The following is a 27,041-nucleotide window of genomic DNA, read 5'->3' as shown; positions in this document are numbered from 1 at the left end:
GTCTGATCATTTTGGATTGTCTTCTGGACATTGTAAAGGATATTGTAGAGAATCTGAAGTGCATTCTGTTCCTCTAAAGAGTATTGATTTTTTGTTTTAGCAGGCAGTTAACTTGGCTGAACTCAAACTCCATGCTTTTTTTCTCCACTGTGGTGTGGGCAGTGGCAGAAATCACTATTCAGTTCTTACAGCCATATCTAGGCAGGTTAGAGTCTGCCCCACAAATGCATAGTTCAGAAGTCAGCCAGAGAGTTGGGTAAAGTTTATAAACAGACTTTAGGGTTCTCCCTGTCCTGCTCTCTCCATTCCAGGATATTACTACCACACTTTCCAGCTGCTATGGAAACCTCGAACTCTGTCAACTTTTGCTACCCTTCAGGGCACTGAATGTGGCCTGCCCTGTGGCTAAACGTCTTTAAAAATTGGAAGCTCATCTAGTTCTGGTCCCTTCTTTCAAGCGTAGACTCCATTCCAGTTTTTGCCTGCTTTAGGTTGCTTTTAAGTATTTTCAAGTAGTTGTTTCTTTTTTGTATTTTGTTCAGAGTATAAATTGTTATCTGATGGAGGATGGGTCTGATAGAAGTTACTTGCTCATTTACCAGAAGCCAGAACCTGTCTGGCCACTATTATATAACTTGTGGCCAATGTAGCAAGAATGTTCCTGTGGTGTAGTAGAAATTGTACCTGAGTGCCTCTCCCCATGAGGAGCTTCACTCATGAAATATCCCCCACCCTGATATCTCCTAGTCACCTCTGTTTAAAAAAAAAATTCTTTGACTTTATTTCAGTGAACTAATTTCTATACAATTTATAGATCAGAATGTTAGGCTAAGACCCCCACCCAGTCCTTTACCAGACCTAGTATCTAGAATGGAAAGGAGTAGATAAATTGAATAACTTTTTAGCAGGTTGAATGGTCAGGAATTAGTGATAAAGTAGATGAAGGGTAGAATTGAGGATGACTTCTAGATTTCTGGAAACTCTATGGGGCAGTTCTACTCTGTCCTATAGGGTCGCTATGAGTTGGAATCGACTTGGTGGCAGTGGGTTTCATTTTTTTTCCCCCAGGTTTCTGGCTGGGTGAATGGTAAATACAGAATAGAGAAGAGAGAGAGCAAGAGACAGAGAGCTCACGTTTCAGAGAGAAGATGAATTCAGCTTTGGCCATGTTTGAAGTACCTGTAGGATTGTTGTTGTTGGGTGCCATCAAGTTGATTTTCGACTTGAATAAAACTGCCCCATAGAGTTTTCTGGAAACCCTGGTGGCGTAGTGGTTAAGTGCTATGGTTGCTAACCCCAAGGTCAGCAGTTGTTCAAATCCAACAGGCACTCCTTGGAAACTCTATGGGAAAGTTATACTCTATCCTATAGGGTTGCTATGAGTTGGAATCGACTTGACAGCAACAGGTATAGGGTTTTCTAGGCTGCAGTTTTTACGGAGGCAGATTGCCAGGTCTTTCTGCTGTGGAGTCACTGGGTGGTTTCCAACAGCCAATCTTTCAGTTACTAGCCAAGTGCTACCAGGGTTCCACCTGTAGGATATCCAGATAGAAATGTGTGGTAGGCAGAGCACATATGAGTCTAGAGGACTGGAGGAGGATCTCGGATGGAAATTATATTGAGGAATCACCAGTAGATATGTGATAGATGAGGCCATAGGTGTAGATGATATGATGATATAGCATATGCAGAATGTGAAGAAAACTGATAAACAAAGCCTAGTACTTAAGGGATGAGCATAAGAGATGAGTCACTTCAGGAGACTGAGAAGCAGCTTAGGAAAGTAAAAAGAAAGTAGTACACAGAAGCTGCGGGGGAGGACAGTTTCAATATGGAACTAGTGGTCAGTTGGATCTGATTTAGCAGAAAAAGTAAGCAAATCGAGTACTGAAAGTTATCTATTGACTAAGACTGTTTTCTTTACCCTAGATTGCAACTTCAATGGTATGGTGAAGAATGTGGCCAGATTGCAGTGACGAGAAGAGTGCATGGGTGTGGTATACTGTAACATGTGGCTCGTATTAACCATTCCTCCCAATAAGCATGCCCATATGTAGCCCCCTACCCTTGAATCTGGGTAGGGCCTGTAAATAAGTTTTATCAATAGAATGCAGGGAAGTGATGCTGCCTGACTTCCAAGAGCAGATTGTGAGAAATCTTGCTACTTTTGCCTTGATCTTTTGGAGCTCTGAGGTACCATGTAAGAAGTCTAACCACCAAGCTAGACAGACCGAGAGGTCCTGAGATGACATGGAGAGGGAAAGCAGTCCAGCTGAGCCCAGCCTTCCAGATATCCTCATCAAGGTGTGAAGCATGTAAGTGAAACTATCTTGGACCCTCCAGACCATCCTAGCAACTGACTAGATACCACTGAATCACCACAGCAGATGCTAGGTAGAACAGAAGAATCGTCCATTGAACCTTACCCAGATTTCTTACACAAAAGCATGACTGTAAATGATTATTTTTTAAGCAAGCCCCAAGTTTTGGGACGGTTTGTCACACAGCAATGTATAACTGGAACATTGGACAAGGTGGTCAAAAAAACTCACTGTCATCAATTCCAACTCACAGAGACCCTTTAGGACAGAGCAGAACTGCCCCATAGAGTTTCCAAGGGGTGCCTGGTGGATTTGAACTGCCAACCCCTTGGTTAGCAGCCGTAGCAGTTAACCACTATGCCACCAGGGTTTCTGCATATTGTGCTTCCAATAAGTTTGGAAGGAGAAGGGTCATATGGCAGCTGGAGGGACACATAAGATTGAAGGAGGTTTGGTTTGGTTTGGTTTGGTTTTTAAAGATGGCAGACACTTGAGAATATTCATATGCTAATAGGAAAAGGTTCAAAAGATTTGGGAGAAGGAGAAGGTTGAAGAGACAGAATATGGCTGCTGCACGAGATTTCTGAGAAGGCAAGGGATAATATACATGAGGGGAGAGGGGGCACTTCAGCCTCTAAAAGAGAAGGTATCTGTCCTCCCCTGAATCTTACATATGTTGAACCTTCTTACATACTGGACTCAAGAGAATATATGAAGATTAGCTGAACAGTAATGGCTTGCCCAAGAATTGATTGACGTAGGCCCTTCCTCTGGCTTACTTATTCAACCCATACTAAGAAGTGACTGGAATTCAACCCTTGGCCTCTGTTTTCTCTGTTAACTAGGGGCTGATTCTGTCTACTGAAAATGTTGGGAGCAGGGTTAGGTATAGGGCTTAAGGATAATGATGGTTTGGAAGAGCTATTGTGAGAAATGAGACCAGAAACTGACTAAGTTATGTGGGAGGATTTCCAGGCAGTGTTATTAGATTGAAACCATAATAATTGGATGGCATCAATCTTCATACTATGGTATTTTCTTAATCAGTGCTTAGAAGCCATGGTAAAGGATAGAGAAGGCCAGTGCTTGGGTAGATTCAAAGATGATGTCTTGGACTTGCATAGCTGAGGGACATGGGAGCAAGGTTTGATGAGAATATTGTTCAGAGAGGTTGAAGTAATCGACCACAAAATCTAGACTAAACAAGGTGTGAAGCCATAGCGGGAGAAAAGTAGCAGGATCAAAGGAGGTATTAAGGTTGAAGAGCTGGTGCAATGGGAATAAGACAAAGAATAAGCTAGAGAGACAGCAGTAGATTAAAGTTCATTGTTTCAAGGCTGAAGAATTCCAGGTATCACAAAGTTTAAGGTATGATCATGGAAGAGGGTGATTGGAAATAAAGCAATTGCGGGAATGAGAGGTCAGAGTGTTGAGTCAGTAAAAATGTGGAACTTGAAGTCACTTCGGATAATAACAGACTTGGGGATGAAAAAGAAACATACTGAGTTCCTCAATGAATGTAAGAGTGAACAGGAGGTTAGTAGCTTACACCACTGTAGAAGAATGTTATCAACAAAAGGCAGAAGCCTCAGAAGGACAGCGCGTGTGACACTGCAAGCAGCAATGGGGAGCAAGAAGGGTATGACTCCATTTCCATGGCATCTGAGTGAAAGGGCAGCCTGCCCAGGACAGGGCTGCAGAGTATGCAGTATCCCCAGGGGAGAGCTAGGTTTTGATTAAGCAGTAGAGGATATCAGCAACTTTTCTCCTTTGAAATGGGGATTCTAGGGGGCACATGGAAAGGTTCAAATTAAGGGAAATAGTGAGAGGGTTAGTCATGAGGGAGGACATGCTGAACAGCATGGAGCTACAAGTATAGAAGAGCAAGTGACCACAGTGGCTTTCACTTTGGGTAATATCCCAGGATAAGTCATTACCCAGTGACATACACCTGATAAGTGGCAGCACAGGTACTAGAATTTGTCTTGCCTTCTACCAAAGTTATACATGCTCCATTGCACCATACTTCTACAGTGACAGCTAGTCTAGGCTTCATGGGCTCTCAGAACAATACAAGGTTTAGTGCCTGTTTCCCTTGTCTCTGAAAGTTATCCAAGAAACTCTCAACAAGAGAAAGAGCTGCAGACTTTCCAGCTCTACCTGTCACTGTCCCACCTCCAGCAGGGAGTAAGTACTGGATCTGTATCCCTCAGGAGGATGTGTGGAGGATTGGGCTGGTGGTGGGTGGCTGTTTGAGCCATAGAATCACTTTGACTTCACCTTTGACAGGTGTAGATATTCACATGCTGATCAGGGAAAGTGGAAATGCAATCCAATGCAACAATAAGCCATTAAAAAAAAAACTTTTTATTATTGAAAATTAGAAACATACACAAAATTAGAGAGACTAGTGTGATGAATTCCCATATACCCATCATCCAACTTCAACAATTAGCAGTGTTTGTGTGTGTGTTTGTCTACATGTATATGTGTGTGTGTGTATTTCTTTTTGCTGGAGTACGTATTTTAAAGGAAATCGTAGACATTGTAACATTTCATTTGCGAATATTTCAGTATGTAGCTCCAACACATTGGTTCTCAAAGTGTGGTCTGAGGACCCCTGAGACCCTTTCAAAGGGTCTGGGGAATCTTCCGTTTTCCAGCTACATATCTGTATGATGTTAGATTTTCTTCATATATTTCAGCCAAAGCAACATAGATTAAATGCAGAAGCAGATATGAGAATCCAGCCGTCTTGTATTAAGACAGGCATTAAAGAGATTTGGAAAAATGTAAAACATTTCTAACTAGTTTTTGTTTTAGAAAATAGTTATTTTTATATGACATATATTTATGTTAATAGGTAATAAGTTTTTTTTATGAATTAACATTTTTTTGCTTTGATTTCCAACACAGTAAATATTGATAGATCTATGACCTACATAAACGAATGCTCTTTAGGGTCACCAATAATTTTCTTTACCTTGTACATGTAATTTTATTTTAAAGGATATCACAAAAATGACAGCATTTTTTTAAAAAGCTGTTCCCCTTAACATACCTGTTTGCAAAACTCACCAAGGGGGAGGAGGAATTTTTCAAATACTCTAGCTGTGCATGGAAAGCAACTAACAGAAAGAACAATTCTAGTTATTAAACTCACCAAGGCAATTTTCTGTGACTCCAGAATACCACACTAACTTCTGTAAACCTTTATTTTTATATACTCATGAACCCCCAGGAAGGTGCAAAAGTATTACTTAAGTCCCATGTACCCTCCCCCAATGGTGGTATCTTATGTAATTGTAGTATGATATCAAATCCAGGAAATTGACATTGGCACAATATTGTTGACAATTCTACAGACCTTATTCAGCTTTTTACCATTTTTTGCATGCATTCGTTTGTGTGTGTGTGTGTGTTTGTGTGTGTGTAGTTCCACGCAGTTTTATCCCATGTATGGATTCCTGTAACAACCACTACATCAAGATACAAAACTGTTCCATCACCTCAGCGAACTCCCTAATGCTATTCCTTTGTATTTGCTACCTCTCTATACCCCTCTCTATACTCCCCCAGCCTTATACCTGGGCAATCATTAACCTGTTCTCCATCTCTATAGCTTTGTCATTTCAAGAATGTTATGTAACCTTTTGAGATTGACTTTTTTCACTAAGTGTAATGCTCTTGAGGTCCATCTAGGTTGTTGCCTGTACCAATAGTTTGTCACTTTTTATTGCTGAGTAGTAGTCAATTAGGTGGATGTACCAGAGTTTGTTTACCCATTCACTAATTGAAGTACATTTGGATTGTTTATAGTTTTTGTTATTACAGTAAAGCTTCTATGAACATTTGTGTTACAGGTTTTTGTGTGAATGTAAGTTCTCATTTCTCTGGGATGAATACCCAAGAGTGTACTTGCTGGATCGTATGATAGCTGCATATTTAGTTTTATAAAAAACTGCTAGAATGATTTCCAGAGCTGTACCATTTTACACCCTCAACAGCAATTAATGAAAGATCCAGTTTCTCCACATTCTTACCAACATTTAGTATTATTATTTTTTATTTTAGCTGTTATAATAGGTGGTATCTCATTGTGTTTTAAATTTACATTTCCCTAATGGCAAATGATACAATGATACTGAACATCTTTTCATTTGCTTCTTCAGGGACTGTATATCTTCTGTGGTGAAATGTCTGTTCATGTCCTTTGCTCATTTTTTAATTGGATTGTTTGTTTTTTTAATGTTGAGTTACGAGAGTTCTTCATGTATTCTAGATATCAATTCTTGGTTGGGTTGTGGCTTGCAGATATTTTCTCCCAGTGTGTAGCTTGTCTTTTCATCCTCTTAACAGTGTCTTTTATAGCACAAGAGTTTTTAATTTGGTGAAGTCGAGTTCATAATTTTTTTCTTTTATGTATGCCACGTCTTTTGGTAACCTATCTAGGAACTTTTCGGTAAGACTTAGGTCCCAAAGATTTTCTCTTATGTTTTCTTCTAAAAATTAAATAGTTTTATATTTTACATTTGCATCCGTGTTCCATTTTGAGCTGATATTGTTTACTGCGTGAAGTTTAGGTTGAAGTTCATTTTTTTGCCTATAGATATTCAATTGTTCTGGCATTGTTTTTTGAAAAAGCTATCCTTCCTCCATTGTGTTGTTTTTATACCTCTGTCAAAAATCTGTTGGACATATTTGTGTTGATCTATTTCTGGGTTCTCTATTGTTTTCCACTGGTCTATGTCTATCATTCTTCTATCAGCACAATGTTTCAATTTACTATAGCTATATAATGTATCTTATCATCAGATAGAGTGATTCCTTCCATTTTATTCTTCTTTTTCAATACTGTTTTAGCTATTCTAGTTCCTTTGTTTTTCCTCAGAAATTTTAGAATAAGCTTGTCTATATCAATGAAAAATCTTGCTGAGATTTTGATAGTAATTGTATTAAACCTCTCACTTTGGGGAGAATTGACATCTTTACTATATTGAATCTTCCAATCTATGAACATGTTTTATCTCTTCATTTATTTAGATCTTTGTTTTCTTTCATCAGCATTTTGTAGGAAGGGCTATACCTATGAAATGAGAGGTCTGGTAGATTCTCAGTGGCTTCATCCCAGAAGAGGGCAGGAAGTCTGCTTGCTTTGTAAATTCTGCAGCCTCAGTTTCCTCACTTGTGGTGACAGCTCCCTCATAAGGTCATTGTGAAGACCTAAAGAGACTGCAGGTCTGAGTCCTGCCTCTGACACATCTAATTCCACCTTTGACCTTTTAACTTTCAGTCCGTTCTGTGTCCTCATCTATGACACTGCATGCAATAATAGTGAGACTGACTTCAAAAGACTTGTGAGGAATGGATGTGAGAATTCGAGTAAAGCACCAAGGAGACTGCCTGTCACAATGGAGGTACCATAAGCAGTGGCTGTTATTAATGTTATGTAAATATAGTAAGGCATCTTCTGAGGTGGAACTATAATTTATTTACTTAGAGAAACTTGAGAGAAATCAAGGAGCTAGTCCAAAGACCCACCAGCACAGGGTGGGTAGCAGGCTCTTGCTTAAGGTTTAGGGCAGTGGAGGGGGTTCATCCCAGCACAATACAGCAGACAACGTGAAATAGAAGCTCAGAACCATGTGCCGTGACCCAATTCTTGTAGGAAAAGAACAAGAATAAATATGTTTAAAAGATAAATATATAAACAGTTAATATTCTCACACAAGAATCCTGAATAAAATATGAGCAAATTCATTCCAGGGACATATAAAAATTATAATAAATCATGACCAAACTGGATTTATTCTATGAATGTCTCGTTGGCTTATCATCAGAAAACCAAACAATGTAATATGTCATATTAACAGTAAATGGAGAAAAAGTTTATGATCATCTTCATAGATGCAGAAAAAAAGCATTAAGTAAAATTCAGCATCCACTCGTGATTAAGAAAAAAAAACCTTTAGTAAATTAGGAATGGAAGGAAACAGTTTTAATATGATAAATGATACCTACCAAAAACTTGCAGCAAACATCATATTTAATGTTGAATTGTTGAGAGTGGTTTTCTTTCCATTTCAATTCCTATTCAGCCCTGTACTCTAGGCCCTGGCCAGTGCAGTGAGGAAAGAAAAAGAAACAAAATGTATATGAACTTGGAAAGAAAACTAAAACTGTCATTATTTTCAGATGATACGCTTATGTAATTTTTTACAGAAAATTGTAAAGAAGCTAGAGATAAAATTTTAGATTAAGAGAAATTAGCAAAATCAAAGATCAATTATATTTCTGTATACCATCAACAGGCACTCAGAAAATGAAACGTAAACGAAATTTACATTCACAATACCAAAGTCAAGTAAGTACCTTGAAATAAATTTAATAAAAGGTGTGCTAAAACGCAAGCAAAAGGTAGAAATCTTTACTGGCAATGCCAGGTGTTTGTGAAGATGTGGGGCAACAGGAGCTCTAAAACACAAATGGTGGAAGGGGAGTTGGTAAAACTCTGGTATGAAATTTGGTAGTCTCTAGAAAAGTTGAAAATACACATAGTCTATGAGTCAGCAATTCCACTCCTAGATATATACCCTATAGATCTGCACCAGGAGACATAAAGAACATGTTCATAGCACCATTTTCCATAACTGCCCCAAACTGAAAACAACCCAAATGTCCTTCAGTGATAGAAAGGGTAAGTGATTTCTAGTAAATTCAGAGAATGCAACACTATACTATAGCACAGCACTGAAAATGAATGGACTACAGCTACATGCAACAAGGACGAATCTCAAAGATGTAACTGTAAGGGAAACGAGCCAGATACAGAAGGATACATATATTACAGTTCTATTTCTATAAAGTTCACAACTGAACCAAACTATAGTGTTTGGGGATTCATATTTGAGTGGTAAAACTATAAAGAAAAGCAAGGAATTAATAGCCATAACTGCCATGAGAGCATTTGCCTTAGGGGAAAGAGGCCATGACAGAGCAATGGTGCACAAGGATTTCTGGAGTCTTGGCAGTGTTCTATTTCTTGTGGTGGTTTGCTGTATAATAACTTGTTAAGCTGCATAGTTACATTTTAGGTACTTTTCTCTCTTTTTTTTTTTTTTTTTACAATAAGATTGTTTTATAATAATGGCAACAATATTGGGATGTATCTCAGGGTTTACTGTGAGAATGAAATGAAAAGCCACATAGAGCTCTTAGAATACACCTGGCACTTTGTTAGACCTTAAGAAATGGTAGCTATCTAAACACAATAAAAGTTTGCTGTTATGACTGTTTTTCTTATTTGTTGCCACCCCCTTTATGTCATTTTTTTTGTTTTGCAATGATATCTCACCTTGCTGTTGTTTGTCTTTTATTTCTGTTAATGTTGTCTTCTGAATGATCAGTCTTTTCCTGTATAATTTCTTTTATCACTCTGAGCCACAGAAAGCCCTCCCCACTCCAGAGATTTAATAAATATTTATTTTGTTTTGTTGCCCTTCAAATATGGGTTGCTTTTGAATGTTGGTTCTTTTTTATCCCTTTCATAATAACAAAAGATATTATGAAATTAATACATACTTGCATAAAATCTACATTTATTCCTCAAATTGATCTGGATTTCATATTTAGCCCTGTGGGAGAAAGTAAACTGTTTTCCCAATCAGGTAATGAAGCTCCCCCCAGCACCACTAATGGAACAATCTATCCCTCCGCCACTGACTTCTGCAGCTGTCTCCTATTGCATACATTAAATTCATAACTATTTGCACGGAAAGCATAGGCAGGAAACATGATACTTGAACTGAATGTGATGAAGAAACTCCAACTGGGTATGAGGATGATTGCCAGGCAGCAGGAGGGATAGCTGCAACTGGGAAGGAAGGGGCGGGAAGGGCTCTTCTCTGCCACACAAATGTTCCTTAGAGACTCCATCCTAGTGTGTGGCACATAAACCAGTTGCTCTTAGGACATTTGACAAATCACTTCATGTCTGTAGGCCTCTGTTTCCATGTACAGATAATATCTACCCACTGCATCAAGTAGATTCCAACTCATAGCGACCCCATAGGGCTTCCAAGGCTGTAAATCTCTAGAGGCAGACTGCCACATTTTTATTCCACGGAGCTGCTGATGGTTTTGAACCACTGACCTTTCAGTTAGCAGTCAATCACTTTAAACACTGCAACACCAGGAATAATAACACCTAAATCATAGAGTGCGGTACACATGAGAGCTAACACAAATAGGGAACACAGGCTTCAGCATCAGTCAGCCTGGTGTCTGATACCTGATTCCACCTCTAATTAGCTGCATCACCGTGGACAAGTCTTCTACCTTTCCAATCTGTTTACCTGTCGGAAATATGTGATAAGAGGAATAGCAATCTTATGGGGTTGATATGAGGATTAAGGAGTCCCTGGGTGGTACAAATGGTTAAAGTGCTCAGCTCCTAACTGAAAGGTTGGAGGTTTGAGTTGGGTGCTTGTTTGAGTCAGAGTGGAATTAATGGCAAGTGTGTGTATGTTTTTTGTTTTTAATGAGGATGAAAGGAACTAGTGCATTTAAAGAGACCAGCACAAGGTGCCTGGCACCCAATAAGCTTTCAATAAACCACATGTGTAGTGGTTTTTATTTTTATAGCTGTTATGGAAGGATCAGGAAGAGAAAGAAGATTCAGCAAAGGAGACTGAGAATTAGGCACCACACAGATCAGGAGAGGGAAACCATGAAACGGATGGCATGGAATCCATGGAAAAATAATGTATCAAGAAGGAAGGAGATAATGCAAAAGAAGGGCATTCAGAGGCTAGTTTCTTCTAACAGGACAAAAGAGTAATTTTCCTCTCAGGGACTAATGAGAATGAAGGGAGAAAGGGAGGGGGAAAAGCCCCATAATTGTAAGTCAGGGATATCAGACACGAATTTCTCTAAAAGCCTTCTTTTAGCTAACCCTGTTAGTCTGATCTGAATGCCCAGGGCTTGGTCACATCTTCCAGTTAGGGAGAATAACTATCTTTTGAATGAAGGAAAAGCCAATGTTACATAAAGTGAAATAAAAAAGAGGTGTCAGGTTTACCTGAGGTTGGTGAAATAAATATGTAGACAATCTCAAGGTTACACAACACAGAAGAGGATGAGGGAGGAAAGAAAAGATGAATCACATAACAGGTTTTCAAAGCAATGGTCTACACTGAACCTCCAAGCTAACTCCAGTGAAAAAAAGGAGGGCAGTGGTAAACGCAGCATTTTTCTCTTTACTCTTCCTGGTGCTAGAATTCAATTATGACAGGATAAAGTGTGTATCTGGGTAAATCATTCACCAAGTGTTTATAGAAGAAAATTGAGAAAAATTGAGCAGGAAGTAGAATTACAATCTGGGATAGATGAATGAGTCTATGCTCTCCAAAGGCAGATTTAGGGGAGGGGGAGGGAGGAATAAAGTGTTATAAACCTAAGAGAGCTGGGGTATGTTGAGCTCGCTGTGGCTTTCGGGGCCTGAGTACAGCTGCCTCCTGCCTGGGGATCAGGAGGTCCCTTTTGGCTCTGGAGAGGTGGACGTTGCTGTCAGGGGCCCAGAGATGCCCCAGAGGGATGCAGGGAGTGGGCCTCTTGAGCCTTTGCTCCTGGCCAGCTCTCAGCTAAAAGGCCAGAGGCAGAGGGGCCCTCTCAGTCTCCTGCCTACCATGAGGGTTAAGGAGGCTGAGGCTTAAAGCAAACATTGAATGCTGCGGGGCCAAGATAAGCTTGGAGTCTGAGCTGCCTGTGCCCTCTAGTGTGTACTTAGGAACAGGCTTGGGGGGCATGGAGCCTCCCTGTGCTGAACTTTCATGAGTAGCTGCGCTCTCCTTAAATGGGGAGGGGAAGAGGGTAGCGTCAGCCCAAAGGACATACTGGCTATTGAGACCAGGTGTTATTCAGAAGCAGCAGCAATCTAAGGAATCCATCCAGAGAAGGGACAGCTACTCCTCCCCAAAGTGAACAGGAATGGAGCCCCCTGGAATTCTTATTTTTGGGCTGTAGTATAACTTCTCCTTCCCCTACCACCACCCAGTCATCATACTTACATTGGGACATTATGACCTAGGTAGGCGACAGGTAAGCTGTCATAAGGGGCTCTTTGGGAGATAGTCAGCTGTGATGGTTAAGGTTGTGTGTCAACTTGGCTGTACCATGATTCTCAGTGATTTGGCAGTTATGATGTAGTCTGGCAGTTGTGTAATGATGTAATCACCTCCATGATGAGATCTGCTGTGAGTAGCTAATCAGTTGAGGGAGTTTCCTTGGGGGTGTGGCCTGCATGCAATATATGTGGACTTTCCAGCAAAGTTTGCTGGCTTTTTTTCTGCTCTGGATCCTGCATTTGACTTGTTATCTATCATCTGACCTCCAGTTCTTGGGACTTGAGCCAGCAGCATGCTGTCTGACCTGTAGATCTTGGGCCCTTCAGCCCCTGCAGCTTTGTGAGTCAGCAAAAGCCTCCAACCTGATGCCTGACCCATAGACTTGGGACTTGCCAGCCTCTATAACCATAAGCCATTTCCTTGAAATAAATCTTTCTCTCTCTCTCTATAAATATATACACATGCTCTACTGGTTTTGCTTCTCTAGAGAATCCAGCCTGAGACATTGTCCCATTTCAGCTTCCCTTTTCCTCATCTGTAAAATGAAGTTGATAAAATGAGGTTGATACCCACACCGCATGGGAAAACCCGATGCCACGGAGTAGATTCTGACTCATAGCGACCCTATAGGGCAGTAGAACTGCTTCATAGAGTTTCCAAGGAGCAGCTGGTGGATTTGAACTGCGGACCTTTTTGGTTAGCAGCCGAGCTCTTAACTGCGCCACCAGGGCTCCCACCCCATGATAAAAAAAAAAAAAACCCATTGCCATGGAGTCGATTCTGACTCATAGCGGCCCTACAGGACAGAGTAGAACTGCCCCATAGGGTTTCCAAGGAGCAGATGGTGGATTCAAACTGCCGACCTATTGGTCAGGAGCTGTAGCTCTTAACCACTACACCACCAGGGTTTCCTACCCCATGATAAAACCAAACCCAGTGCCGACTCATAGTGACCCCATGATCAGACCCCCAATTATAGCTTTTATTTATTTTCCTTTATTTCTTCCTAAAAGTACTATAACACAGAGACATTATAGATGCTAATATATATTCATTGACATAAAAGAAGTCCACACATTATTTGGTAAAAAGAACAAAAAAGAAAATACAGAGTGTAGAACACCACCACTTTAATTTGATCACGTGGCCTATCTGAGTACAAAGGTTAGGTAAATATCTAGGCCATTCATCAAAGGGTTGACAATGGTTATATATGTGTGGAGGGTTTCAGGTAGTTGGTACTTAAGTTTTTGTGTTTTAGGTTTTCAAGGTTTAACAAACAGCTATACTCCTTTCTTCAAGAGAGTAAAGTCATCAGGGAAACAAACACACAGAGAATAAATAGACTCTTAGGCAGGCGGGGGAGAGAGCAGGGACAGAAGTCAGGCCATCCTCCTCCACTGTGCTGGTATCCAAGACCTATTCTCATCCTCCCCCAAAGAAAAATGCTTTGTGGATTAATTCAAACCCACCCCCAGTTCCACTGGACTCTATGAACAATTAAGGGTTCATTTAGGGTTGGGGTCTAGCACCTCACTGTGGCTCAAGGGCTTATTGTCTTCTCCGGGGACTTCTTTTCTCAGCTCCTGCACAGTGATGATCAGATTCTCAAACACCTAGGCCGTATTCCTCTCACTGACACATGTTTCTTTTGTATGGTCCTCCTTGCTACAATATGAACAGTGGGTTGTGTATTTTCACTTCCTGGCTCTACACTTATCCCCAGGACCATCATTCTTATGCCCAGAACTACCACTGGTGGAAGAAGACTAGGCCCAGGAACTGTTGGGGGAATCACTGACCAGCACCTCATCCTGAGGTCTGGCCCTGCATCTAGGGGGAGGAGCAGCTGTGGATGAAAGTGGAGGGTCCTGAGGCTCCACCAGGATCACATCCTTACCTGAGTCATGGAGGGTATCTTCTATCTGTATCATGTTGCAGTTAACATTGCCAATTGCTATCAACTGGGGGGCCTGAAATGCCACAGGGTTGGATGCCCTCTCCAGGATTGGCTCAGATCTTTTGGGCCGCTTCTGTTTAAAAAGTGTCATCCCAATCCTCTTCTGTCTTTATCACCCTGATTAATTCGGCAGCTGCCCTTGCTCATTCGCATACATCCTGAGAAGATCCTTAAGCCTAAAGGCAGATCCCTGTTTAGCTCAGCCCCTCAAAGGAGCTGGGGCAGGAGAGTCTGATTTGCATCTTTCTCAGATATGCTCCCTGCTTGAATAGCATTCTGGAGTTGCACCTCTAAAGGGATCACATAAAGGGATGCTTTCTCCCCTTGCAACTGCCAGGTGTTAAAAAACTTACCATGGGGCTTCAGGGGACATCTAAGTCAATTGGCAAAATAAATTCTATTAAGAAAACATTCTGCATCCCACTTTGAAGTGTGGCGTCCGGGGTCTTAAATGCTAACAAGCGACCATCTAAGATGCATCAATTGGTCTCAACCCACCTGGAGCAAAGGAGAATGAAGAACACCAAGGTCACACGACAGCTAAGAGCCCAAGAGACAGAAAGGGCCACATGAACCAGAGACCTACATCATCCTGAGACTAGAAGAACTAGTTGGTGCCCGGCCACAATCAATGACTGCCCTCACAGGGAGCAAAACAGAGAACCCCTGAGGGAGCAGGAGAACAGTGGGATGCAGACCCCAAATTCTCATAAAAAGATCAGACTTAATGCTCTGACTGAGACTAGAAGAATCCTGGTGGTCATGGTCCCCAAACCTTCTGTTGGCCCAGGATAGGAACCATTCCCGAAGAAAACTCATCAGACGTGGAATGCACTGGACAATGGGTTGGAGAGAGATGCTGATGAGGAGTGAGCTACTTGTATCAGGTGGACACTTGAGACTGTGTTGGCATCTCCTGTCTAGAGGGGAGATGGGAGGGTAGAGAGGGTTAGAAACTGGCAAAACAGTCATGAAAGGAGAGACTGGAAGGAGGGAGCGGGCTGACATATTAGGGGGAGAGTAAATGGGAGTATGTAGTAAAGTGTATATAAGTTTATATGTGACAGACTGACTTGATTTGTAAACTTTCACTTAAAGCACAATAAAAATTATTAAAAAAAAAACTTACTATGGGTGGTCACACTGCTTTTAGACTCCCCAAACACCAGTTTCATGGCCTGCAAGGAACCTGCCACACTTAGGCTGGAGTTGGCTGCCTGGAGCAAACCCATGGCCTCCCTGGCAGGGCCCTAAGTAAGGGTTTTCATCAAGCGCTTGAGCTTTTCCTCCTCAGAGGTATTCCAATCTGGCAAAACCCCATTGACTTGGATCAGCCAGTTTTCAAAGGTTTCTTCCACCTGGTCTGGCACCACCCTCCCTGAAAACAACTTCAGGTTCCTCTCTGCCAAGTTGGCCGTTAAAGGACCGAGGCTTTTCCCCAGGGACTTCAGCATGGAATGGACCCAAGGCATTAAAGGTGTGTTCTGCTGCTGGCTATTACCCATATGTGCAATGATGCTAGCCATAAAAACCAAAAAACCAAACCTGTTGCCTTCAAGTTGATTCCGACTCATAGCGACTCTATAGGACAAAGTAAAACTGTCCCATAGAGTTTCCAGGAGCACCTGGTGGATTCCAACTGCTGACCTTTTGGGTAGCAGCCATAGCACTTAACCAGTATGCTACCAGGATTTCCGACGCTAGCCATAACTGACAATAATCGTCTATCTAGCAAGATGCTCTGGCTCTTCAAAAAAGCTAATCTGCAGAAGGAATCCCCAAAGCATTGTTCCTGGACTCTGCCTTCCTTGTATCTCAAATAGGGACTAATGGAAAAAAAAAAAAAAAACCAGTAAGCAGGCTGCAGGAAAGCAGTCTGCAGCCACATCCTCTTTCTGAATACGCTACAGTATATTTTATAACTGCCTAAAGTCCTAAAGGAAACCCTGCTGGCGTAGTGATTAAGAGCTACAGCTACTAACAAAAAGGCTGGGAGTTGGAATCCACCAGGTGCTCCTTGGAAACCCTATGGGGCAGTTCTACTCTGTCTTCTATAGGGTTGCTATGAGTCAGAATCGACTCAATGGCAATGGGTTTTGTTTGTTTGTTTTACTCTCCTAAAAAAATACCCTGCAGGAGAACAGCAATTACAACTTCAAGGAGCTGGTGGGTGTCCCTGCACCAGCAGGGTACTTTTGGAGCCAGCCACATACAGCCCTTCCTGCCAGTCTTCCAGAAAAGGACGACTACTGTTGCTTGACTTCTGGGTGAAATATTGTGCGGAGCTGATATTGGGCTTTCAAAATAGAGCTCAATGGTCTAAAGTTCACAGATTCATGGGAATAAATAAGATCTCATCAATGTCATGGTCTCACGTCTTAACCACACCCCCTTCGCAAAGTTTCCACATTATCTCTCAGATTCTTTACATGATCTTGGGAACAAGCACAAGCCTTCATTTCACTTCCGGCCTCTGTAACTGGCACCCTTCCTAAGAACGGTCGCCTCTAGGGTATGGTAAGCCTCTGTCCATCGACGGTTGCCAATCCGGGTCCTCAGGGCGTCAAGGCTGCGCCGCCAGCAGGGAAGGGTCACAAGCAGACTCATCCCTTATCCCCACAACCAACCCCCTACTCCGCTGTCGTCAAGAGGAAAACTTCCTCTTCCACCTTCTGAATACCAGCCAAAGTGACGCCCCCTCAATTACATTCCCCCGGGAAACCGTGGGCCTACCAGCTCTGCAATCAGCCACACAGAATTCAAGTTCGGATTCGGCTCTGATGGCCTGCCAGGGAGAAAGGGAACTGAAGTTGGACACGCACACCCGCATATTCCTCCCCAGGAAGGCAAAGGGGGACAGCTTGCAGTTCCTCTTGCCCCAATCCTCCCTGAAAATGCTCCCCACTCATCAATCCAAGTAAATCCTACCCATTCGGCAGCATCTAGTTGTATTTCACCTCCTCCCTGGATGCAGCCCTGCCTCAGGGTTATCAATCCCGCAGTACTGGCGGGGCGCCCCGCTCCTCTCTGGGCGCCGGGCAGTCGCGCCCCTTTACCTGTGATCCGCGGGTGGGCAGCGGATGCGCAGGCGTCGACAGCTATGCAGTCCACCTTCCGGCCTCCGCCGCCCTGCACGGGATAAGGCCTGGCACCTCATCGGCCGACCGCTAAGCTACCCGAGGCTGCCTGACCGAGCGGCTCCGCGCGGCCGCCCAGCGAGAGGAGCCGAGTGGAGGCGGCGAGGTGCCCTGGACAGCGAGGCGGGCTCTGCCCGCCTGTTCCGCCCTCCCAGGGCCCCGGCTGCTTTGATTCTTTGGTCATTGAGACAGGAGAGCGCGACGAGCCGGGCGCGCAGCCAATCAGCGGGACGCGGGGGCGGGCTCCTCGCGGGCCTCCGGCCTCCAGAAAGCTAGCAAAAAGGAGGGAGCGAGCGGCCGGGGCTGTGCTGCAGACCCGTGCAGGAGTCGGTGCGGCGTCTAGTTCAGCTGAGAAGCACGGACCGGACCGATCTGCATTTTATCCGTGAGTGTGCTGCTTCCCCTTCGTTTCCTTTCTCCCTCTCTCCTTCTTCCTCGGCTCTCCTCCGCGCTTTGAGACCATGTGCCTTCAACACGAGGTGGGTCAGAAATCAAGTGAACAATAAGAGTTCCTCACCTTTGTATAGGGAGAAGGGAGGAAGAAGCATTTACTGAGCACTTTTGTGCGCAGATGCGCTTCCAGGGACGTCTCATTTCTTTTCAGCAGTCTTGTGAAGGCGGTACCAGCCTGACCATTTAACAGAGAGGAAACTTAAGCATCCAGGCAGTACGGTTAGGAAGTCCAGAGCTGAGAGCTCAAACCCAAGTCGACATGTCTGACTTCAAAGGCTGCCCCTTGTAAACACTCCTCACTACTGCCAGGTTGAGGGTGAGTGGAGAAAAGCCAAAGCGGGGATGGGAGGGCCCACTTGGGGCTATGTAGAAGTAGTGAACTAGGAAAATTATGTCCATTATACAGATGAGGAAACAGACACAGAGGTTACCCGTCTTGTCCTACATCATACAGTATATAAATACCACCATTTGATTTTACACGCAAGTCTGTTCTCCAAATGCAAACTCTGCCTAGAAAACTTTTTTTTTATGTATGTGACATCAAACGATTTCAGTGGCTGCCTAGTGCTGTGAAGTAGAGTGTCACTGAAAAAGAGGAAGATTCTCAATGAGTGGCTGCAACAATGGACTCAAACATAGCAAAGATTGTGAGGATGGCTCAAGACCCGGCAGTGTTTTGTTCTGTCGTACATAGGGTTGCTATAAGTCGGAATCGACTCAACAGCAACGGGTTTGGTTTTTGATTTGGTTATGATATTTCTGATTATGACCCCAAAGGAAACAGGGTTCAGGGAGGTGAAATGACTTGCCTGAAGTTACAAGGTGAAGCCAAAATTTGGACCAAGTCTCTCTGACCCCAAAACCCTTGTTATTAACCAGTACTCACCAAAGTATGGGTGCAAGGCTGGCTGCATCAGAATAATTTTGGAGAGCTTCTTAGATATGCAGATTCCTGGGCCCCACCTCTGGGGGGTTCTGATTTTACTTGGACTGTGTGCACATGGTAGTTTGATTTTGTATTTTTAACCACCGTTGTAATTGATTCTGAGCCCTGGTGGTGCGGTAGTTAAGAGCTCAGCTGCTAACCAAAAGGTTGGCAGTTTGAATCCAGGCACTCCTTGGAAAAGCTGTGGGACAGTTCTACTGTGTCCTATAGGGCCGCTATGAGTCGAAATCAACTCAGTGGCAACGGGTTTGGTTTTTTTCTTTTTTGGTTTGGTAGTTTATACTGAGGTGTGGAGAGGTTTGTGAACCACTGTTCGAAGCACACATCTTGCTGAGAGGAATAAGTAAATGGGCCTGCCACCAATATATCTGTCCATAGCAAATCTGTCTTGAATGCCACTACACAGTAGAGGTTCCTTCCTATCTGGGGTCTATGAACTTCTGGAAATTGTATGCAGATTTTGGACTGTTTATATTCCTGAGCCCACAGCTTTGTAGATTTTCAAATGGGTCTGCGGCCCAGAAAGCATTAAGAATCACTCCTCTACGACCGTTCTTCAAAACACTAACTTCCTTCAACTTGTACTTAAGAAGTGTGAGAAATGAAACTCAGTTCGACTAGACCCTCAAACCACAGCTCTCTGCTGCTTATACAGCACTTCTGTTTCCTGGCTGGGGGATAGGTTGCTAGGTTGCCCTTCTGTGAGCTCTTGAGGGGACTTCTCCGTTGCTGGATTTGCCATCACTGGGCCCAGAGAAGGAGCAACTCCATGGAAACGGCATGCAGAGCAGTCTGGAGTGAATGGGCTGTGAAGCCAGTGGCTTGGAAGTCTACCCCATTTTCCCTTACTTCTGGTTCTTGGAGAGCAGGTCTTTCCTTTATGTAGAGCGTGGCTAGGAGGCTCCTCTGGGGTTTTTGGGGGGGGTCTGTGGGGGGGGTGGTGGTATGCACCGCCTGAGTGGACTGCCCAAGTGCAATGGAGTTGCCGTTGCTTGTACTTGACTACTGATGCTTGGAAGCCTAACACCTTTTGGTTGTCCTCAGCCTGCCAAGGTACTGCATCTGCTCCTTTCTGCTTTCTAAATTCCAACTCCAGTATCTAGAATTCCTTGATGTAAGCAATCCAAATTTGGAGATGAAGCACCTTCCATCTCAGGATTGTGGCCTTTCTCTTTTGGATAGGACACTGAGGTGGTGGTGGTGAAGGAGGGGAGTGGGGGGTGGAGGTAGAGAGAAGGCAGGGTGCTCGCGTCACAGTCAGGGGTGAGATGCTGGCAGTAGGTCTCGGGTTTCATCCAGAGTTTTGCAACCCCTCCCCAGCACAGTGACCTCTGATCCTGGCCTGCAGGCAGACTCTTGTTCTGCATTTAAATTGGTTTCGTCACCAAATCGGATGATCTGCGTTTACACCTGGTGGGGGGGGGGGATCAAACAGCACAAAGAAAAGATCTCAGAGCTTTGACAAAAATAGCGAAAGGAAATGGGTTCTGTAAAGGTGCCTGGTTTGGGCCATTAGAACTAAGTGATGGTCTCTTCCTGCAGAGCTGGGATTAGAACTAAGTGATGGTCTCTTCCTGCAGAGCTGGGAGGAGCATCTGCTAAGCTGGGATACGGAGCATCACTGATCTCTTGCCTCCTGTGTGGGAGGGGCTTCGATTTGATGGCTCTAATGAGGCCACATTGTCCAGTCTTAACAAATGAACTTTAAAAGCCTGAAAGTTAGGAGTTAAAGCTTTTAGTTGAAAAGTTAATAGCTACCTTGGCTCCCTGCCTCTTCTGTGCCAGGAAATTTCCATCTGTTACTTCATTTAAGCTTCTCAGCAACTCTGTTGAGACAGGCATTGTTATCCCATTTTGCAGACAGGGAAAACAGGGAGGTTAGGTAACTTGTGTAAGGTCACAGACTTGTAAGTGGAGGCACTGGGACTCCAGCCTAGGGCTGTCAGACTCCCCAACCCATGACCAACAATTCTCTGCTATCTTCCAGACAAGCAAATTCAAAAGCATTCTGCAGATGATCCAGTGCATTGGACCAATTTCAGCCTTTAGAACAACTTAGTTGTAATCTTACCTTCATTCTCATTATCCTATTTTTAAATGGAACTACTATTATAATTCATGGATCAAATTACATACTGGGTTCTGTGCTAACCACTTAATATACTTTATCTCATGCAATCTTCATGACACTCCTTTTACAGATAAAGATACTGAGGGTCAGAGAAGTGAACAGACTTGGCCGAGGTCATAAAGCTAGGAAGTGGCAGAGTGGGATTCAAACCCAAGGCTTTATGATTCCAGAGCCCGTGTCCTTGCCCTACAACGCACTGCAGTGGGGGGAAAAATATGGCCCTCATTCTACTCAGCTTCTCCCTATCAGCCTCAGCTCTCCCTATCGCCTCTCCACAACCTGCATCCAGCCTCCACTTGCACTTTTAAGCCTCTGTGCCTTGGTCAGGGCTCTTTCTCAGCCTAGAATGCCTGCCCTCACTCCTCCACCTCACAGAAGCCTACTTATGGGCAATTTTTTGAGTGCTCCCTGTCTTGGATAAAGTAAATTGCTCTTGTGTTTCTCCTTCCAGCTTGATTGTTGTTATTGTTGTTGCATGTGATATTAATAATATTGTTCAACAACAATATTGTTGTTGCTGTCCAGTAGATTCCAACTCATAGCGACCCCATGTCACAGCGTAGAACTGACCTATAGGGTTTTCTTGGTTGGTGGTGCAGTGGTTAAAGTGCTCGATGCTAAGCAAAAGGTCTGTAGTTCAAACCCACCAGCTTCTCCATAGGAGAAAGACATGGAAGTCAGCTTCTGTAAAAGAATTACTGCCGTGGAAATCCTATGGGGCAGTTCTAGTCTGTACTGTGGGGTTGCTATGAGTCAGAATTGACTCAATGGGAGCAGACTGCCAGCTTTTTCTTCCACGGAGCCACTGCTTGGGTTCAAACCGCCAACCTTCCAGTTAGCAGCCAAGTGCTTAACCATTGCACAACCAGGGCTTCTCCACCTTTACTGTTGTTAGGTGCTGGCAAGTCGCTTCCAGCTCGTAGCGACCCTGTGTATGAAACACTGCTTGGTCCTGTGCCATCCTCACGATTGTCACCATGCTTGAGCCCATTGTTGGAGCCACTGTGTCAATCCACCTCATTGAGGGTCTTCCTCTTTTCTGCTGACCCTGTACTCTGCCAAGCATGATGTCCCTCTGTAGAGACTGATCCCTCCTAACAACATGTCCAAAGTATGTAAGATGCAGTCTCGCCATCCTTGCTTCTAAGGAGCATTCTGGTTGTACTTCTTCCAAGACAGATTTGTTCGTTCTTTTGGCAGTCCATGGTATATTCAATACTCTTCGCCAGTACCACAATTCAAAGGCATCAATTCTTCTTCCATCTCCCTTATTGTCCAGCTTTGGCATGCATATGAGGTAATTGAAAATACCATGGCTTGGGTCAGGCACGCCATAGTCCTCAAGGTGACATCTTTGCTTTTGAACACTTTACAGAGGTCTTTTGCAGCATATTTGCCCAACGCAAATCTTGACTGCTGCTTCCACGGGTGTGGATTGTAGGTCTAAGTAAAACGATCATCCTTGACAGCTTCAATCTTTTCTCCATTTATCATGACGTTGCCTACTGGTCCAGTTGTGAGGATTTTTGTTTTCTTTATGTTGAGGTGTAATCCATACTGAAGGCTGTGGTCTTTGATCTTCACCAGTAAATGCTCCAAGTCCTCTTCACTTTCAGCAAGCAAGGTTGTGTCATCTGCATAACGCAGGTTGTTAATGAGTCTTCCTCCAGTCCTGATGCCCCGTTCTTCTTCATGTAGTCCAGCTTCTCGGATTATTTGTTCAGCATACAGATTGAATAGGTATGGTGAAAGGATACAACCCTGATGCACACCTTTCCTGACTTTAAACCAATCAGTATCCCCTTGTTCTGTCTGAACAACTGCCTCTTGATCTATGTAAAGGTTCCTCATGAGCACAATTAAGTGTTCTGGAATTCCCATTCTTTGCAATGTTATCCATAATTTGTTATGATTCACACAGTTGAATGCCTTTGCATAGTCAATAAAACACAGGTAAACATCTTTCTGGTATTCTCTGCTTTCAGCCAGGATCCATATGACATCAGCAATGATATCCCTGGTTCCACGTCCTCTTCTGAAACTGGCCTGAATTTCTGGCAGTTCCCTGTCAATATACTGCTGCAGCCATTTTTGAATGATCTTCAGCAAAATTTTGCTTGTGTATGATATTAATGATGATATTGTTCTATAATTTCCATTCCATTGGATCACCTTTCTTTGGAATGGACACATATATGGATCTCTTTCAGTTGGTTGACCAGGTAGCTAGCTGTCTTCCAAATTTCTTGGCATAGACGAGTGAGCAAAATTTTTCTTTGTGTGTGATATTAATGACAACGTTCAATAATTTCCACATTCAGTTGGATCACCTTTCTTTGGAATAGGCATAAATATGGATCTCTTCTGGTTGGCCGGCCAGGTACCTGTCTTCCAAATTTCTTGGCATAGATAAATGAGCACTTTCAGTGCTGAATCCATTTATTGAAACATCTCAATTGTTATTTCCTCAATTTCTGCAGCCTTGTTTTTCACCAATACCTTCAGTACAGCTTAGACTTCTTCCTTCAGTACTGTCAGTTCGTGATCACATGCTACTTCTTGAAATGGTTGAATGTCAACCAATTCATTTTGGTACAGTGAGTCTGTGTATTCCTTCCATCTTTTGTTGCTTCCTGAGTCAATTTTTTGCCCATAGCATCCTTCAATATTGCAACTCTAGGTTTGCATTTTTTCTTGAGCTCTTTCAGTTTGAGAAATGCTGAGCGTATTCTTCCCTTTTGGCTTTCTAACTCCAGGTCTTTGCACATGTCATTATAATACTTATTCATCTCTAGCTCCACAGTGATTTACCCACAATGATTTAGTAGATGATCAATACACATTTCTGAGCTGACCGAAGGACTGGCCGAGGGATGCCCTAAATGCCTTGAATGTAGGGTTGGATCTTGAGGCAGCCACACAGGATCCATCTGGACTAGACTGGCCAGAGGGGTCTGGAACCCCTTGGGCCCATTTGACTAGATTGTTAAAAAATAGGAGTTAGATCATAGGGCACAGGTGACATCTCAAGGCAGAGTCCAGGCCCATTCTATGTTATCTACTTTTGAATTCATGTTAAGGGGTCAGGTTCTCCGGGGATTGTTTATATAGCACCTTTGCATCAGGGAAGAAAGGTCTTCCCTCCCTCCTGCGTGAACACAGAACTTGTTCTAACATAGCCACTTCATCTGGTTCGGGCTGGCCTGAGAGTGTCCCGCAGGAACCAGGAGCATGTGCTCTGTGGAGACAGATGTGAGGTTGGGAAGCATCTCGTGTTGTTGTTGTTGTTTTAGTATATTTTTTTTATCCAGAACATCATGCCAGGGACGCTGAACCACTTTATATCATTTACTTTATTAATCTTTGCAACAATCTTTTCAGGTAGGTTTTATTGTCTCCATTTTGTAGCTGAAGAAACAAAACTGAAACTGAATAAGGTTAAGTGTCTTGCCCAGGGTCACAGAGCTAAGTTAGTAAGGAAGCTAAGTGGTGGAGACAGAATCCAATCTCAGGTCTGTCTGCCCCCAAAGCCCGGCATCTTAAAACACCAGAAAAATACATAGGAGAAAAATGTCCCCTCCGCCAATAAAATAGGAATAATTAGATTTATAAAATGTACCTTTAGAATGATGACTTAAATATTTATGGTAAAACAAACAAAGAAAAAAAACCAAGCCTGTTGCCATCAAGTTGATTCCAACTCATAGCAGCCCTGTAGGACAGAGTAGAACTGCCCCATAGGGTTTCCAAGGAGCGGATGGTGGATTTGAACTGCCGACCTTTTGGTTAGCAGCCTGAGCTCTTAACCACTGTGTCACCAGAGTGCTTATAAATTATTGCTCACTTTTAACCCCTAAAAATGATTTGCAGAGATGGCAGAAGGAATCGGGGTATGTAAAAGTTCTACCAAATATTGGCCCAAAGTAGAAGGGGTTGCAAGCTGTCAGTGACTTGCCAAAGGCCACAGGGGATGTTGATAAGCAGAACTGGTGCTTAGAATGCTAGTCTCCCAAATGCTAGCCCTGCTTTATGCAGTCACTGAACACATGTTCGTAGGTCACTCAGGATAAAGTGGGGAGGAGGTGGAGCATTAATGCATTCTAAGAAGAGGGAACAAATATTTACCTCACCAAAAAAAAAAAAATTTCCCTTGAGTCGCCAACAGGACAGAGTAGAACTGCCCCTTAGGATCTCCAAGGAGCAGCTGATGGATTCGAACTGCCGACCTTTTGGTTAGCAACCATAGCTCTTAACCACTACACCACCAGGGTTTCCATTTACCTCACCAGCTGCCCTTATTCACTTGTAGGTAAGCCTTGGGAAAGAAGATTCCTGAAAAGGAGAGCTGGGGGATGTTGAGCTCGCTGTGGCTTTTGGGGCTTGAGTGGAGTTGTCTCCTGCCTGGGGGTCAGGAGGTCCCTTTTGGCTCTGGAGAGGTGGACGTTGCTCTCAGGGGCCCAGAGATGCCCCAGAGGGATGCAGGGAGTGGGCCTCTTGAGCCTTTGCTCCTGTCCAGCTCTCAGCTAAAGGGCCAGAGGCAGAGGGGCCCTCTTCAGTCTCCTGCCTGCCATGAGGGTAAGGAGGCTGAGGCTTAAAGCAAACATTGAATACTGGGGGTGGGATGGAGATTGTGTCAGCCAAGCAGAGAAGGCTGAGCCTCCACCCCCTCCATCAAGTGCGGCTCCAGGGGAGGGGAGTGGTTCTAAGGTCAGATTTAGGGGCTTTGAATGGAGTGAGAGCCAGAAGCCTGGGAGGAGCCGATTGGAAGATTGTGGAAGGCAAAGCACCTCAAGCCTAGAAGTGGCAGCCTGGGGGAGGCTGCAGTGGACTTCGTGCAGCTCCTGATTTCTACCTATCCCTCAGGCCTCAGCTGTACCCTGTTTGTCCCTACTGAGTGGACCATCAACACCTAACATAATTAGAACCCCAGCACCGCTCCCTGGGACCTCAACCTGTGCTATCCCTGAGACAGCATAGCCCAGGTTTCTTTGTGAAACCTCTGGGTCTGCAGTTCCCACTGGGCTTCCTGTCCCTGTCAATCCAGATACGAATCCCCCGGTCATCATGCCCTCCCCCATGCCCGTACACCTGTCTGCTTCCTATCCCCTAGCATATCGTCTCCCACTGCTGCGCACCCTTCCTCTGCCCTGTGGAGCCCCTGTTTCCTTTGTAACAAGCTACCTCAGGTCCTCAGGTCTGCACTGAGCATTTTTCTCTTCCTGATCTCAAAGTTCCTTCATGTGCTCTGGCTCCCAAGTTGCTTCTGATACCACCCCACCTGTTCCCAGGCCTTTCCGGGGTGGGAGCAATAGCTTAGGGTCTTTGGGCTGCCTATTCCCTCTAGTACAGGGGGTGATTTTTCCATCAGGGCACATATGACAATGTCTGGAGATATTTTTTGGTTGTCACAATTGGGGGGGATGCTACTGACATCTAGTGGGTAGAGTCAAGGGTGCGCAGGAAAGTCCCCCACAGCAAAAAATTATCTGGCCCCAAATGTGAGCAGTGCCAACACTGAGAAACCCAGCTCTGTCATATAGCTACAAGTCTACAAGGTTAGACTTGGAGATTGCCAGGTGTGGAGCCTCTTGGGGAGCCCTGGTGGAGCAGTGGTTAAACATTCGGCTACTAACCAAAAGGTTGGCAGTTGGAATCCACCAGCTGCTTCTTGGAAACCCTGTGGGGCAGTTCTGCTCTGTCCTATAAGGCCGCTATGAGTCGGAATCAACTCGACAGCAATGGGTTTTGGAGCCTCTTGGTGCCGAACTTCCAGGAACAGCGGCTCCCTCTTTTCAGTTGGCAGGGAAGGCACGGAAAGCATTGCCATGAAACAGCTGCAACTTCAGCAGGAATCCACAGGGATGGGGGAGAGGTAGGAGGTTCTCCCCTCCCCCAAATTATTACCAACTTTTTAGGGAAAGCATCGTACTACAACTTATGAACACCTTTCTGCCTCTACAAGGTAG

At 43.9% G+C, this 27,041-nt stretch overlaps 2 protein-coding genes across 5 annotated transcripts in view; one reads left to right on the top strand and one right to left on the bottom strand.

Annotated features, from left to right (window-relative positions):
* ZCCHC18 (zinc finger CCHC-type containing 18) overlaps positions 1-17,693 on the bottom strand; it is a 47,090-nt gene extending 29,397 nt beyond the window's left edge. The window contains 5 exon segments of the mRNA XM_010594739.3: positions 8,343-14,485; positions 14,487-14,529; positions 14,532-14,588; positions 14,591-14,778; positions 15,531-17,693. Coding sequence (XP_010593041.2) covers positions 13,954-14,485; positions 14,487-14,529; positions 14,532-14,588; positions 14,591-14,778; positions 15,531-15,979 — 1,269 coding nt within the window. The 5' untranslated portion in view covers positions 15,980-17,693 and the 3' untranslated portion in view covers positions 8,343-13,953.
* A 143-nt stretch (positions 17,694-17,836) lies between these two features.
* Positions 17,837-27,041, top strand: part of SLC25A53 (solute carrier family 25 member 53) — a 38,740-nt gene continuing 29,535 nt past the window's right edge. For all 4 annotated transcript variants that reach the window (XR_010319827.1, XR_010319826.1, XR_010319828.1 and 1 more), the window contains exon 1: positions 17,837-17,927. The gene's annotated coding sequence lies outside the window, so the exon portion shown is untranslated. The remainder of the gene's footprint in view (positions 17,928-27,041) is intronic.

The sequence above is a fragment of the Loxodonta africana genome, chromosome X, assembly GCF_030014295.1.
Source record: "Loxodonta africana isolate mLoxAfr1 chromosome X, mLoxAfr1.hap2, whole genome shotgun sequence".
NCBI classification, from domain to species: domain Eukaryota; kingdom Metazoa; phylum Chordata; class Mammalia; order Proboscidea; family Elephantidae; genus Loxodonta; species Loxodonta africana.
Note: the sequence above shows the minus strand (reverse complement) of the source record. Positions and strands in the feature narration are given on the sequence as shown.